A 16,818-nucleotide genomic window follows, 5' to 3' on the forward strand; every position below is an offset into this window, starting at 1 on the left:
TACAAAAATTAGCCGGGCGCAGTGGCGGGCGCCTGTAATCCCAGCTACTCGGGAGGCTGAGGCGGGAGAATCGCTGGAACCTGGGAGGCAGAGGCTGCAGTGAGCTGAGATCGTACCACTGCACTCCAGCCTGGGCGACAGAGGGAGACTCCATCTAAAAAAAAAAAAAATGTTCTACTTTAAGAAACTTAAAATGACGGCTTAATGGCAGAGTAGTATTATGACATAAAGCATTTGAAATGAACAGAACATGCAGATCTTCCTTTTTTTTTTTTTTTTAAGTGTATTGTTGCTCACAGCGAGACAGAGTGTTCTGCTACCCACAGGGCCAGGGCCTCACACAAGCCAGCAGGCTCTCCAGGGTGCGCGCGCGATCTACAACCCGCCCCTTGAAAAGGAAAGCACGGCCCAGGACGCTGCGGGTGTGAGCCAGACCGGCTTAGAGAGGGAAAGTAACCGGAGTCGGCCGCTTCGGGCGGACCCGCCCCCTCCCACGAGTTTCCCTGGCCCCCTCGGCCCCGCCCTCTCTTTTATTCGGTTTGCAGTGACCGGAGCTGAAACTTTGCAACCCCAGCGCGCACGCTCTGCGCTCTTCCCTGCCAGTGCGGCACGGGAGGGCGGCGCAGGAGGTGGGACCTGCGCCGGGAAGGCTCCGGGACGCCGGCGCACGCGGAGCGGGGACCCCGGGGAACCAGCCGGCGAGAAGACGGGCCGAGAGAGAGCCGATCGCGCCTCAGGAGAACTAAGGAAGTGGTCCCGGGCCGGGAGGCTCCCGTGCCGAGCCGAGGCCAGGGGTCTGGGGTCGCAGCCCGGCGTGCCTGCAGCTGCCGTCGCCCAGGAGCAGCAGCTGTGCCCAGGATCCCGGCGGCGGCGGGGGAAGAAGGAGCTGCAGCTGGACTGTGGCAGCTGGAGGGAGAGGGCCAGGCTCCCCTGGCGGAGCTGCGCTGGGACGACCCGCTGACCGCGGCCATGCAGCCTTGACGAAGTCGCTCGGGCGCAAGGGAGCAGCCGTGGGCGCGCCCTCCCGGGAAGGGCCACCGGAGCACAGGCAGCAACACTTTATCTCCGACTCTTCAACCCAGCGAGAGGCGAAGCCGTTTACCATGGAACCCGTGACCAAGTGGAGCCCCAAACAAGTGGTGGACTGGACTAGAGGTGCGCGGGCCTTGCGGGGAGAGTGTCCAGAGTCCTCCAGCCTCGGGGATGGTTGGGCGGGGAACTGGGGTAGGGGGTGCTTGGCCCTTCCTCCCGGCGAGAAGCGGTGAGGGCGCAGCCCGGTGACAATGCAAACTTCTGCCGAGTGGCCTGTGCGCCGGTATCTCTCATACCTGCTCCGAGCTCTTCCTTTCCGGGGTGCGGATTGTGGCAAACCGAGGGGAGCCCCATCCTTAAACCAGGGAGTAGGGGTGGCCTTTCTGTGGAGGTTGAGGGCTGGTGATGTGGATCTCCGGACTCGGCACTCGGGCCGGGGGGCGCTCTCCCTGCCTGGCCCGGGTGCGGTGCCCGGCGACTCGGGGACCCGAGCGCAGAGGCACAAGGCGCCTTTGTGTGGGTGACTCCCGCCGGACCTCGTCCATGCCGCCTGCCCAGAGCCGTCCGCAGGCATGACGGGGCGGTCGGACAGGTAGAGGGAGACTCCGGCGGGTCGCCAAGCCTGTCTGTTTTTGTTGGAGAAGGCGAGAGGGCGGCGCAAGAGCCAACACCGTGGCATTTGCGCCGGAGAGAAACCTCCAGCCAGGACTCCCGGGAAGGCAGTGACTTTTGCTGCGGGAGGCGCCAGTATCCCCGGTGGCGCTGCATTTTCAGGCCACAAGGAAGCCCTGGGAAGGAGAAATCTAATTGTTTGGAATCACTGTCTTGATTCATACAGTATTTGGGATGAGGAAGGCAGTGGGACTGGGGCGCTGGGGGGAATGAGCAGAGGTAGAAGCTTGTCCTCCTAGCTGGCTCGCTTACTTTTCAGTGTCTCCCACGATTTCGAGGGAAAGGTACTAGAGTTTACTCAACCTTTTTCTGTACTTGCAAGAGAACAAAGTCCACCAAGAACAATCTGTATTTTCATAGTTTCCCCCCACCCCCAACATCTCTGTTTCGAGGTAGTATTTGTTTTTCTATCTGCTCTTCCAGGTGAGGAATGGTGTTCTTTCTCAGTACTAACTAGAATTTTATAGCGCTTTACAGTTTGCTAAGAGCTCTCTCTGTTACTGCCCTTGGTCATCACAGTAAGCCTGCGAGGTAGGTAATACTGGTAAGACCAGGTCAGCTTTCAAACCGTCCCACCCATAGCTGCAGCATAATGAAAGCTGATCACCGCTACATCTCATTTCTCATGCCTGTGACTTACACGTAGACCACGTGGAATAGGATGTCCGAGGTGTGTGGGGTGTGTCAGCGGGGTATGTCTGACCATTTCCTGCTCCTCTGGGAGAATTCCTTGAGAACGGGTTTGTCAAGTGAGCAGAATTTCCTGGACTCCTATGTAAAATGAAGCTAAAAACAACACATGGTTTTTGCATTGGTGACTAGGTTTCCCAAAGAGTAAGTGGCATTGCCAGTACTTGGTAGGAAGCATTAGCTTAAAAGCCATCCATGCCCACACTAGTTTGAAATGAGGTGTGTTCCTTCATTCAAGATGCTACCAAATTCCGTAGTCTGGCAACTTGCTGAAACTGAGTTGATATCTATTTTATCTGTATGTCCCTCATAAAGTCAACTTGAGACACTGCAAATTTCACCTACTATTGACTTCTAGAACCGCTCTGTCCAGCTTAGTAACCAGTACCACTTGTGGCTCTCCAGCCCTTGAAATGTGGCTGGTTAGAATTGCAATGTGCTGTAAGTCTAAAATACACATGGCATTTGAAGACTTGGTATGAAAAAAAAAGAACACGAAATATCTTAATACTTTTTATTATATGTGGAAAGATAGTATTTTGATAGGTTAAATAAAAGATATTACTAAAATAAACTTCACCTGTTTATTTTTACCTTCTTATGTATGTTTCCTAGAAAATCTAAAATTACACGTGGCTCATATTTGTGGCTTCCACTATATTTCTATTGGACAGTTCTTCTGTAGAGGAAAGAAAGGGTTACATCTTATCACCCTGGCTTTTCTGAGCCTCTGCCAGCTTAGTTGATAATGTACAACCAGAAAAATGGTAACAGGCACACAGGAAGATGATGGAGTGAGATCTTCACACCCTCAAGACTTTGTCTTTTTTTTTTTTTTTTGGTCCCTCTTGGGATTGGAAAAGAAGTGTAAAATCACATCCTGTTATGTTTGTTGAGTATTTAAAAGGGAGAGTAGATTAAAGCATGTTTTTGTTATCCAGTTGCCTTGACGTTATGAGTTAGTTGAGATTACTTTCATCTAGGAAAAGTTTTCTCCTGACCTGAAACGAATATCTATGGCTGGCTCAATACCTACGATACTTATTAGGTTACATACCTGTGGTTGGCACTTGGCTACATTACACTTTGCCTGTGCCCTTTTGGACCCTGAAATACAGCCTTGTAGAAAGATCTGGATACTTTCTGTGTTCCAATCTAAAAAAGATGGCTAAGATGATAAGAGGCTGCAATCTTCCAAGTTGCATGACCCATTACTTGAATATTTCTCACAATAATGATGCTCAAGTATTGACTTTTTAATGAACTGTCGACTTACAAAAGCTTGTTTGCTTATAGGACTATTTTTAGTGCTCTTTGCTAATCTCTTTACCTAACCTTTATTTTATAAATACATGCTACTGATAAGCAGCTCTTCATGTAGACTTTGTGACTCTTGGTATTGCATGAATCTGGGTAGGGCGATTATAAGAACCATTGAAGGCCTTAGATTTAAAACTGTCTAAACCTGGCCACAGGCGACAGCTGGATCTCATGTCCTTGTTATTTGACAGATGTGTGCCTTAGGAAATAAGTTGTTGTCTACAGAATGAATTAATCTGTCTGGCTTTTATTATTAGTGTTTAGCTACACTGTCACCAATTTTACCATAATGTTAGTGGATCCTCAGTAATTATTAAGCAGTGTATCAGGTACATGTCTAAGCATTGTACAAATATCAGCTCATTTAATAGGCACAACCACCTTTGAGGTAGGAACAGTTATTTCCATTTTGCAGTTGAGGAAACTGAGTCACAGAGTGATTGACCGATGTCACCCAGCAGAGCAGGTGGTTTGGCTTCACTCCACTCCATTTTCTCAGGAGTTTCTTCCCAAGGCCACACCTAGACCACACCGAGAATCTTTACATTTGTGAATAGATCTTCAGGATTCGGTCTGAATAGCATGTTAGTGGAGGAGACTCATCCAGTATATGTCTGTGTTATTCTCTGTCTTTAGTTCATGTGAGAAAGTTATTTGTAAATCAAATTTATTCCTAGTTCGTGGCGCCTTGCCAGTCAATTCAGTAAAAGCCTTTGCAAAGCAAATGATCTTTTACAACATGTAGGGGGTTCCATGGCGCTGCCATCTTGTTCCAGCCATTCGTAGCACTTGGCATAGGGTATGGCCTGGCACATGGTGTTCATTTTCATACTTAGTGCTTCAGTGCAAGGTGGCGGCTCCTGCATGATTGTCTTCCTATTCCAGGCAGAAGGGAGACTCATGGAAGACAGAAGACAGATAGCAGCCAAGTATTCCCCTTTAAAGAGTTATTTGAAAAACTATCAAGTGACCTGGCTTACATCTCAGGTGCCAGAAATGTGACATGGCCACCTCATGCAGCAGGGAGGGCTAGTCGCTGTAATTTCTTTCTTTTTCCTTCTTTTGTTTCTTCTTCTCTTCTCCTCCCTCCCTCCCTCCCTCCCTCCCTCCCACCTCCCTCCCTCCCTTCCTTCCTTCCTTCCTTCCTTCCTTCCTTCCTTCCTTCCTTCCTTCCTTCCTTCCTTCCTTCCTTCCTTCCTTCCTTCTTTCCTTCCTTCCCTTTGCTCCCTTTCTTTTTCTTTCCTTTTCTTTTCTTCTTCCTTTTTTCTTTTTCCCTTCCTTTCTTTTTTTTTTTAAGTTTGGTACATTGTGACCCTGAAAAAAAACTTGGAGTTTGGTCAGAGAGGAAAAAGGGGAGAATAGATATTGGTAGGCAGGCAACAGGGATTTACATGCACTGATTTTCATAGCTCAGTTCTCAGAGTAGACATGTGCCACATTCCCTACTTACATCCAGCCGTGTTTTAGAAATACAGTTATATCTTCATTCCTGTTCAATCTTCTTAGGTCAAAATCTGAACTTATATGAGGTCCTTTTCTCTAAGCTTGATTTAAATATGAGAAATTTCATTGTGGAATGCAGCTACCACAAGTCATGTTTCTGCTTTAAGGCCACTGGGGAGTGCCTTCGACGAGGAAGAAGTGGGACTGGTTGTCCCAGCAGAACTGTCCTAGCCTTGGCCGTTGATCAGCCTAGAGTGGGTAGGCTGTCAATAACTGTAGTTGGCGGGGCGCGGTGGCTCACGCCTGTAGTCCCAGCACTTTGGGAGGCCGAGGCGGGCGGATCATGAGGTCAGGAGATCCAGGTCATTCTGGCTAACACGGTGAAACCCCGTCTCTACTAAAAAGTACAAAAAAATTAGCCGGGCATGGTGGCGGGCGCCTGTAGTCCCAGCTACTGGGGAGGCTGAGGCAGGAGAATGGCGTGAACCCGGGAGGCGGAGCTTGCAGTGAGCCGAGATCGTGCCACTGCACTCCAGCCTGGGCGACAGAGCAAGACTCCGTCTCAAAAAAAAAAAAAAAAGATAATAATAATAATAAAATTGTGTAGTTGAGTCAGCACGTCTATAACACCCAGCTTTGGTCCCAGGAGAGAAGTCTCTGGCCAGGTTCTGGTGCTGCTAGTTTTGGTAGCAGTCCCCATCACCAACCAAGAGAAAAGGAGGCTTTCTTGCTCAAGGTCTAAGCCACGGGCCCTGCTCTTTCCCTGTCATGTCTATTTGTTTATGACGAATAGCAATCTTAAGGTGCTTCACTATTTGGTCATGGAAAGGCTGGAATTTCCAAGTTAACTATAGAGATCTGATACATCATAGGTCAACTACAATGTACTACCTTGCACGGTTAGGCCCTTCATGCCGCCGTCCAGACAGAGGCAGTTCATTTTGTTACCTTGATTCCAGTTTAGGTTATACCTTTTCTTTTAGCCTCTGTGGTCCCTGGGAAAGGGAGGCCTTTTTCTTTTAGCAGCTGTAGGTCTACCATTTGGCCATAGTTCAGAAAAGCTCTTCATTCCACCCTCTCCTTGGTTCCAGTCTCTCTCCTGCACTCCAGTGATAAAATTCTCTTAATAACAGAAAAACATGGATTGATGCATTTATTATCTTGGCAGACACTGTTCTAAGTGCTTTATTTAGGCTCCCTCATTATAAAAATTCTTTACTTATTATTATTATTTTTTAATGCAGGATGGGGTCTCACTCTGTTGCCCAGGCTGATCTTGTCCTGAGCTCAAGTGATCCTCCCACCTCGGCCTCCCAGAGTGCTGGTATTACAAATGTGAGGCACTGCCCCCGTCCAGCCTCTTTCATTTCATCCTTAGAAAACCCAGTGAGGTGTATGAATCATTTCCAGCCCATATTAAAGAAACTGAAGCAGAGAGAGAGAATTTGCTCAGGGTCCCCTAATTATTAGTGGTGGTCTCTCTGGGGCTCTCCCAAACTCCATCACTTTGTCACTTTGATTACTTGTACCAGGTGGTCGAGCTGAGTGGTTCAGAGCATGGGCTCAGTATCCCAGTTCTGGTTTTGACTGTGTGATCTTATGTAAGCTCTCTATAAATTTCTACTCCTTGTTTTTATTGCTTCCTCTTTTCCTTTTTCCTATAGCTCCAGGACACAAACTGTTCTCTCTGAGCAGTCAAGTCTTTCATAAGGTGCATTCTTATCATCCAGGAGCACCTGTCAGTGTCAAAGAGATTTCTCCGCCATTTGCCAGCTGGTCAGAGGATCAGGAAGGTTCTTGATTACTGGAGTGATAAATACCTCTTGCAAATATCATGAACTCTCCTTGGGTAAATTAGTTGGACCCATATTTCCTCACTTCTAAAAAATTGTACCTGGGCTTGCAGTGAGGATGGCATAGGATGGTTTTGCTGTCAACTGTTGGCCCCTGTCTGGCACCTGGTCTGTGACCAGCAACTTCAGCATCACCTGGGAGCTCGTTAGAGATACAGAAGCTTGGGCCTGGTGAATCGGAATCTGTATTTTAATAAGATCCCCTGGCGATTCATGCACCCATCACAGTTAGAGAAGCACTGTTCTAGCACGTAGCTGCAGACGTATTTTCAAACTTTGCTGGAGTCCTGCTACTGTAGTGTTGGGCTATCTGGTCTGGTATGTACTCCAGCTGTTTCATTTACAATCTGGAATGATGACACTTAATTTGAGGATGCTTGACTTGGCCACTAATTAAGGCAAAAAACCAGTCTTACGGTGTGTGCTTATATTTATAAGCACCACCTAGCAACAGCATCAGGCAATTCTTAGTAAAATAAATGAGACATTTCCCTTGAGGTTTCTTCCTTATTCCTTGAAGAGTTCTTATAACAGCCTTAAAAAAAAAAAAAAAAAAGGCCGGGCGTGGTGGCTCACGCCTGTAATCCCAGCACTTTGGGAGGCTGAGGCGGGCGGATCATGAGGTCAGGAGATCGAGACCATCCTGGCTAACATGGTGAAACCCCGTCTCTACTAAAAAAATACAAAAAATTAGCCGGGCGTGGTGGCGAGCGCCTGTAGTCCCAGCTACTCAGGAGGCTGAGGCAGGAGAATGACGTGAACCTGGGAGGCGGAGCTTGCGGTGAGCCAGACTCCGTCTCAAAAAAAAAAAAAAAAAAAAAAAAAAGGAAAAGAAAATAAGGGCAGGGTCTTGCTCTGTGGCCCAGGCTAGAATGCAGTGGCACGATCATAGCTTATTGTGGCCTCAATCTCCAGGGCTTGAGGCTTGAGTGAACATCCTGTGTCAACCTCCCAAGTATCTGGGACCACAGGCACATGCCACCACACCTGGCTAATAAAAAAAAAAAATCTTTGTAGAGATGGGTCTTGTGGTATTGCCCAGGCTGATCTCTGGAACTCCTGGTCTGCAGTGATCCCCCCTGCTCGGTCTCCCAAAGTGTTGGAATTATACAGGTGGGAGTCACCATGCTCAGACTGCCCCCTGCCCCCCTTTAAAAAAATCTTTAACACAAGTAGCCAGAAGGGAGTTGTGGGGTGGTCAGTGGTCACTGTGGTTGAAGTTTGTTCTTAGGATCCTCAGTAGGACCTGGGAGGATGAGATGGGCTTTTGGCTAGTCACACCATCCTATAGTTGGTGACCACACGGCGTTTACTACACTGAGCTGACTTTTGGTGGAGATTTTATTGTTGATGGGAAATGACACCAAATGTCTTTTCAGGAATAAATAACCGTGGCAGATCTCAAAATTTGGCACAAATCTATGTGTCGCACTGAGGCTGGGGTGTCTCCATCCTTTATCCATGGAGACTGGCGAGTGACAGCTCCTGCTTTGGCTCCTTTGTGCATTCCCCTTGTTGTGAGGAACCGAGAGGGGCCCTCCCGTCTGTGTCCCCATGCCTGTGTCACTGCCTCTCTTTTCACCCAGCCTGTTGTCTTCTAGCTCCCCGACCTGAGTGTTCTGCCTTGCTTTCCCTCTGTCCTCTCATTTATGTTATTTCTGGTGTGTCATCACTGGCTTACCCATTATGTAGGCTTTAAGTGAAAAAATCAGATGTTATTTTCATGAACTCTGCAGGGCACTTCTGCATTTGTTCTCATTGGACTCTTCCCAAGCCTGGAGATGCACAGGAAGGCAGTTTCCACTGCAGATGAGCAGCATGGAGGAGGCTTTTGGAAGTGAAATGAGTTGTCCAAGGTCCAGAGGTGAGGAGCTGGGACCAGGCTTCACAGAAGGCTTCTGTTCTGTGGTCCTGTCCCGTCCCTGGTTCCTCCTCTATCCAGATGGTACCTTCTAGTTCCTTCCTAACCAACAAGTGTGGGAGGCTGGGTGTGGTGGCTCACGCCTGTAATCCCAGCACTTTGGGAGGCCGAGGCGGGTAGATCACCTAAGGTCAGGAGTTTGAGACCAGCCTGGCCAACATGGTGAAACCCCGTCTCTACTAAAAAAAAAAAAATTTGCTGGGCGTAGTGCCGTGCGCCTGTAATCCTAGCTACTCAGGAGACTGAGGCAGGAGAATCTCTTGAACCCGGGAGGCAGAGGTTGCGGTGAGCTGAGATCGTGCCATTGCACTCCAGCCTGGGCGACAAGAGCAAAACTCCATCTCCAAAATAAAAGGAAAGCCCTTTGTATAATGTATGGCATATGTGTGGAATTAAAAGAGGAAATAAATACAGGGAATGCCTCTTGCATAACGTATGGCATATGTGTTCACCCACTTATTATTTCATAATCAATAACTCAAGTTAACTGGTAGTGTAATTGGGGCATTTTTATTTAAATATTTAATATTGTTGTGGCTGAGTGTCACCCTTCACGTGCTTACTAATAATTTATGACAATTCTATTCACCCTTTTGTTGTTATACAGAGGTAAGTTAAATTAAGTCCGTCTTCCGTTTTCTCATTGTTTCCTTGGACGCTTTCGCCCTGTTCTTAGGAGGACCTTCTCGGTTTTAGGTATTGTTCTAAGTGCTGGGAATCCATAGTCCCTGCTTTAGTGTGGTGGATGTGTGGGTGACAAATGCCACCACCAACCACAAAACAGATGAATAAGAAAATTTCTACTGATAAGCATGAATCAGAAAATAAAGCAGAGAGGTGAGGGAGAGGGACTGGGTGGGGGACTCCTTTGGATGAAGTCATCAGGGAAGCCTTTCAGAGGTGACATGTAGGCATGAAAGGTAGGAAGGAACCGGCGATCAGAAAATTAGGGAGAAGGGCATTGTAGGAGAGGGAATAACTCATGCACAGGCCCTGAGGTGGGAATGGGCTTGGAGGGTTTGAGAAAAGGAAGTTGTGGTGGGGTCATGAGAGCGAGGGTGGGGGTGGTGGATGAAAAGCAGATGAGGGAGAGACACACACAGGGGCCAGATCATGTAGGGTCTTACAAGTCATGGTCAGGGAGGTGCAATATTTTTTATAGTTGTGTTGGAAAGCAGAGAGTGACAGTATTTGATCTGTGTGTTGAAAGATCAGTCAGGCTTTTGGTGCAGAAGTGAATTCAGGAAATCCAGCTGGAAGGCATTGCAGTATTCTGGAGGCGATGGTGTCTTGGATTCAGGTGTTGGTGGTTCCAGCCTTTGTGAAATGAAGTTCTAGTTGCAGCTGGGTCATTGACAACTTCCAATCTCAGTAATGTAAACGTTAGATTTGAAGTTGGGATGTCTGCCCATTCTTTCCCCTCCTGCCAGGGCTAAGGTAGGTAGATGCTCTCCTTTGCTTTCCCGCTGGCTCCTCTCTGGCCTTGTAACATGGTCATTTAGAATAGAGAGCGCCCTCTGTCTTTTGCTTTGTTCATATCATTGTTTTCTGGCACTTTTTGCTGGGGCTACAGTTTCTGAAGCTGTTTATTCATCTATGAATAGGGTTTTTGTGAAATTGGACTTAGCCTACTTTGTTTTCTTTGACATCAAATGGCTGATGGAACATTTTTAAACCTGGGATCAGAAGGGCAAATGCGGCTGTGTTTATTAAGGCAAAGCAGCTCCTTAGAATGTGAGTCAATAAGATGGAGAAATTAGAAAGTTTTCTATGTGGTAACTTTTAAAGTATTTGAGTAAAGAAACTGGTATATCTGACTTAAAATATTTTGCTTTACTGACAGACTATCCTAATTTTTGCTTTAGAAACTGTAGCTTCCATACTGTTGGTGGAATAGATGGTATTTTGATACATTTTCAACAGAAGCTGGGCATAGTTTTAAACACATAATATATCACTTCTCCATAGCGGGGAAGGAGTGGGAGAGGGAGCTGAGGGAGGGGAGGCTGATATTAGAATAACCCGGAAGCCTTAATCCCTTGCTCACACCCAGCTGTGAGTCCCCAGAAAGGAGCCAGTCTGTCAGTTCCATCAGAGGAAAACCCCTACGTGCTTTCTATCAGAAAAGGCGGCGATTATGATAATCTGAATCATGCTTTCCCGAGGATAACCTTTTAGTGAAAGGAAGCATTCTATTTCCTATTTTCAGAGATTTGCAGAGAGGGGAAATTCAGTGCTTTGGGTTTGGGAGTGGATGTGTGTGTGTGTGTGTTTCTAATTTTACTTACATATGCATTAATTGAACAATTTTGCATGTTCTTTCAGTAATTTTACATTACAATGTCTTCAGGAGAATCAAGTCAAAATACTAGTTGGAATATGATCTTTGAAATAGAGGAAAACTAGCTTAATATGTAGGGTGGATCAGACTTCATGTAACACCTGTTAAAGTTGTCAGCACCATCTTAACAGGGATTCCAACTGGAGTCTTAAACTAACCATGAGCAGATGACACGACTGTGGGTGGCATTTAGGAAACAACTCTGTACACTAAAGCCTTAAATTGTTACTAATAAGTATTTAAGAAAACATAAATACTCTTTGCTAGTAAGATGCCTAGAGACACATGGTTTGAAGTGGTTTGATTCTAAGCACCTCTAGGCCAATTTGAAGAATTTTACATAAAGCTGATTAAAGAAAAACCCTTCCTGGACCTGGAGAAATTCTTCATTCTTTCTTGGATCAAATCAGAGATGGACAGGCCGGGCATAGTGGCTCACGCCTATAATCCCAGCACTTTGGGAGGCTGAGGCAGGAGGATGGCTTGGGCTCAGGAGTTCGAGATCAACTTGGGCAACATAGTGAGACCCTGTCTCTACTAAAAGAACCACTCAAATAAAAAAAAAAAAAAAAACCAGCAGAGATTGGCACCATGGAATGGAGAAACTAATGAGTACCTGTAAATATAAGATGGTTGTACCTGACTCCTGAAGTGTTTAAACCGAGCTTTTGAAGAGACTCTTTCCCAGGCACGTACATGTGGGGCTTCTCAACATCCTGTCACCATTGTTATTAAACTCACTTCTTCAACACCAGCCTCACCTGGGAATATAGACATGTAAATTCCTGGGCCCCACCCCAGACCTGCAGAATCAGAAACTTGGGGGTGGGATCCAGGAAGCTAACAGACTCCTCAGGGAATTCTGGTACAGGCTAAAATGGGAGAAGCAGTGGTCTGCACCACTCATGTGGACTCTATGGAAATAGGTGATATAAACCAGACTCTTCCTCATAATGCCTGTCAATAGTTTTTTGCCAATACGTCATGACTGATTAAGAAAGACAATGTTTCCAGTAAGGACAGTGGTGACATATTTAAGTGGATGAGTAATGCACCTTGGCTTGTAAGTGTCCTTTCTGCAGAATAGACAGGGAAGAGTTAAAGCTGGTATCCCCTTGGGCTTTTAGCCACCTGCTAAACCCCAAGCCCAGGGCATCCTTCCGTTGTGTCCCTGTGAGTGCTCAGCCCAGGAACACACAGGAGGGGCATGTTTCATGGGTCTGAAAGGACCTGTTTAGCTTTCATGTGGAATTTCCAGACCTGACTTGAATAGGGGAGCAGAATGTAACACCCACCCCTGCCAACTCCATTGCAAGAAGATAGTTGTGCTTCCTCACTTAGCACTCAGGATTTGGCTTTGAACAAAGCATGGAGATGAGAAGTGAGGGAAAGAAAAATCAGAAAAGAGAAATACTGAGTCACAAACACGTTGCATTTCAAAGCGAAAAGCTCTTTTGTCTTAGCAGGTAGACGTTGTGAACGTTGAATCAGTGTAGATGGAATTTGAACCTGTAGTTTTGGCAAAACCCATGAGAATCCAGAATAAAAAAGACACTACAGAAGTGAACACCAAAGACCGGGAATGGCCCTGAGACTTGTAACAGGAATTGCAAACACGGATGCCTACAGGGGCTAGGAGGCAATGTCAGAAGTTGCAGTCTGGGGGCATGTGACAGTAGGGAGTGGTGGAGACTGCGGCAAACCCAAAGCCATGTGTTGTCTGGTTTCTGCTGATTGTGGATATAAAGTTTCCAGAGCTTCTGATTTTTGTCATTTTTTTGTTCTTGTCAAATGAAGCTGTAAATCTGGGTTTCTATGTGACATTTCCCAGTGTTCACAAAATTGTCTATAGCTTTTATTTTGACACAGACCAAACAAAACGTATCTGCCAGTTTGCAGTTTCCTCTGTGGACAGCAGTGGTCAGGTGTTAATTGTCCAGTGAGAAACGTACCTGTAAGATGTGAATAAAATTGGCTACATGGTAATTCATCAGCTATTTAGTAAACCTTTTTTAATGTGTAATTTGTTTTTCCTATTTACCTAATTCCGTTATTCCTAAAATTGCAACGTGTAATTCCATGCAGGTATTATTTAGCCAGAAACACTCATGTCCTGATGTACTCAGCAAGCCACTTAATAGTTACTCTTCAGGGTAAAAACAGGAATTTGGCTTCTCTTGGTTGAGTTTACCTCCCCATAGTGGCCGTATAATATTGGCCTCTGACAGGAGCTGTTTGTGTTTGCACAGAAAGTTTTCACATATCACCTAAAATAGGAAGTGTGCCCCCCGATCTCCATGCTGGTTAGTGGGGTCCTGTGTAAATTAGTAAGTTACCTGTTGACTCAAGGTTCTTTCCATCTTCAAGGTGCTCTGCATGGGGAAATGAAACAAACAAGAAACATACCAGCTTCAGTTCTTAATCCAGAATAGTACTCACCCCAAAACACAATTTACAAAACTTCTTAAACAGTAGAGAATATTGTAGCCTTTCAGTCTGCATTGTAAGTATACAGACTATATAGATACATAAGTCTATATACACACATATACAGATAAACATACCATACGTATTTATTGTGGACGACATTTTGATAAACCTTCATTAGGTTTTATTTCAACCATTAACTCCCTTTCTAAAAGCTAAAACCAAAAAAAGTACAGATTTCCTTTTTTGTACCAATTACTCTGCTTTATGCTAGGGACAGGCAGGTGAGTAAGTGTAAATGAAATCTGTGTCCAGGAAGCTGGCAATTTAGTAGGGAGGCAGTGGTGAGCAGCTGAGATGTATAGCATTTCTCTCTCTCTCTCTCTGTTTTGCTTTCGAGACAGGGTCTTCCTCTGTCACCCAGGCTGGAGTACACTGGCACAATCAGGGCTCACTACAGCTTTGACCTCCGGGGTTCAAGAGATCCTCCTGCCTCAGCCTCCTAAGTAGCAGGAACCACAAGCATGCATCACCACACCCGGCTAATTTTTTTTGAACTTTATTAGAAACGAGGTCTCATTATGTTTCCCAGGCTGGTTTCAAATTCCTGAGCTCAGCATGATCCTCCTGCCTCAGCCTCCCAAAGTGCTGGGATTGCAGGAGTGAGCCACAGCGCCCGGCCTTTATCACGATGCTTTAACGGCCAGGCTCTTGCTAAGGCTTCTCATGCATTATCTCATTTCGCCTTCACAATGCTTATTTGATATCGGGTGCTTTTATCATCTTCATCTTAGAGTGAAGGAAACCAAACCCTGATGTGTCTGAGCTTGCGTAGATAGCAAATAGGGTTTGAATCAAGAGGCATTTGATTCCAGAGCCTGACCTCTCCCCTAGAGGCACTTAGGAGGTACCAATGTAAGTTTGGCCTGGTAAAAGGTTTTGAGGACGAGGGAAAAACATTTACATCATTAGCATTATGAATCAAATCGATCTACTTAATTTTAACCTGTAATCTTACCACTCAAAAATTCTAGGGAATAGTGTATCTACTTCTTTTCTCTTTTAGATATATGATTGGGCTCTTGTAAATGGGACAAGGTGGATTTTAAAATATATTTAATGGGGACTATTTGACCTTTGGGTAGTCACTTAATGTTTTTAGGTTCTAATGCTCTCATGTGTTAAAATTCTGAGATTATGTGACTGTACGTTTAAAAAAGACTAGAAGGAAATACATCAAAATGCCCACATTGGTTATCTATAGAGGACAGAATGAAAGATGGTTTTATTCTCTTGTTTGCTCCTATTAAAGCAATCAGATGGTGCTTCTCCTGTACTCAGAGCCCTGGCTGCTTCCTGCCTGGCCTCTCCTCCGGGCTGCTGTGGAACCAGAAAAGCCTTAAAGGGAAATGTGGGAGAGAAGGTTGGATTCACTTTCATGTCTTTCCAGGGTTGTGACCCCTCAAGTCCTGGCTGCCTTAGCTGTTCTCTGTTACCTTCAAACAGCCAGCTCGTCTTTATTTCTTTTTTAGTTTTGTCGGGGTTGGCTTGATAGATGTTAGTCCATCATAGCCAGATATGTCTAGCCATGTCTTTTGAATGCAAGATTTAGGGTGTGGGTACTTAGCTGTTAGTGGACATCAGAGTCACTAGTCAGGATGAAACAGTTCTTGGCTTTAACTCCCAGAAATTCTGGTAACGTCATGTATAGTGAGGGCTGCACGTCTAACAGGTGGCCAGGTAAGTCTTTTGGGGTGATCTGTGAATCACACTTTGTGAGACACTGACTGTTAGCGAGTTTGTTCTGAATTCACTAGATAATAGGGATATAATACAGAGCTTTGAAAGGTGGTGTCTTGATGACGGAGCCGTGGCAATGGGGAGGGTTGAGGAGGTGGCTGTTGGACCTGTCTCCTGGTGAGAGTTGAAAGGGCGTGAACTCAAGCAGAGGCCTCGGAACCCAAAGGTGGGAAAGGATGCAGAGAGAGGCGCCGCATAGGAGTCCTCTGTGTGCCCTGGCAGGGTCTGAATGCACGTGGGAGTGGTGAGAGGGAGAACTGTAACTCAAGGTTTTGTACCTCAGTGACTTAGTGTGGCCATATATCATTAGAAATGCGTTGAGGCTGGGCACAGTGGCTCAGGCCTGTAATCCCAGCACTTTGAGAGGCTGAGGCAGGAGGATAGCTTGAGGTCAGGAGTTTAAAACCAGCCTGGACAACATAGTGAGACTCTGTCTCTACAAAAAAAAAAAAAAAAAAAAATTGAAAGATGAGTGGGTGTGGTTGTGCACACCTATAGTCCCAGCTACTTGAGAGGTAGAGGCAGGAGGATTGTTTGAGCCTAGGAGTTCGAGGATACAGTGAGCTATGATCATATCACTGTACTACAGCTTGGGCGACAGAAAAGCCCAAAAGCTATCTCTTAAAAAAAAAAAAAAAGGGTTGAGTTCTGGGAAGGAACTGCTATGTGGGTTTAAGAGTGAGGACAATTTACAGATACCAATCTCAAAAGCTGTTCTAGTTTGTAGATGATACATCTTCCTTGATAGCAACAAGGATACTTCCATGATTCAAACGTTTAAGAAAATGCAGTGCCCTCTCTTACTACAGCATTCTAATTGTGTCATGTTTTAATGAGGTGCAAGTATCATGCAGCCTGGCACATGAAATGTGTTAGAATAGGGCAGTGTTAGTTGAAATTCAAGTCCTCAAGCTTGAGTGTGAAATGATGCAATATACATGAATATGACACCCAGAATTATTTCTGTACAGTGCATCCTAAGTCATAGACTACAAAATAAAATCAGAGGATTAGAGACCTACAGGATAGCATGTCAATGGAGATCTAAAATCAGTGCTGATCAATGCAAAATGCATCTTGGCATAATCCCTGAAGTCTCGTCCAGTGCTTGGTGAGATAAGCAGTTATGGCTAACATAACTGGCTGCAGTTGCTGTTTGGGTGGGTGAGCCACTTCCCTGGGATTTGTGCCTCCTTAGGATTGCCAAGGCAAGAGGGTGAATGGAATACTGACGGGAGGATCAGGGGTGTGTAGGGCTCTTCAAGGTTTGGTGCTGAAGGAAGAGGGTGGAAGGGTGGCCTGTTTTCTTATTCATCATT

The 16,818-nt window shown here is 45.8% G+C and overlaps 1 protein-coding gene across 2 annotated transcripts in view; it reads left to right on the forward strand.

The window, feature by feature from the left end:
- The first annotated feature begins 446 nt into the window (after positions 1 to 446).
- CNKSR3 (CNKSR family member 3) overlaps positions 447 to 16,818 on the forward strand; it is a 104,445-nt gene continuing 88,073 nt past the window's right edge. Inside the window, exon 1 of one of the 2 annotated variants that reach the window (XM_021937714.2) lies at positions 447 to 1,155. In XM_021937714.2, the coding sequence (XP_021793406.1) occupies positions 1,104 to 1,155 (52 nt within the window). In that variant the 5' untranslated portion in view covers positions 447 to 1,103. Of the gene's footprint in view, positions 1,156 to 1,283; positions 1,354 to 16,818 lie in introns of those variants that run through there. The other variant, XM_031667344.1, reaches the window with a different exon arrangement.

This window comes from Papio anubis, chromosome 6 (assembly GCF_008728515.1).
Source record: "Papio anubis isolate 15944 chromosome 6, Panubis1.0, whole genome shotgun sequence".
NCBI lineage: Eukaryota > Metazoa > Chordata > Mammalia > Primates > Cercopithecidae > Papio > Papio anubis.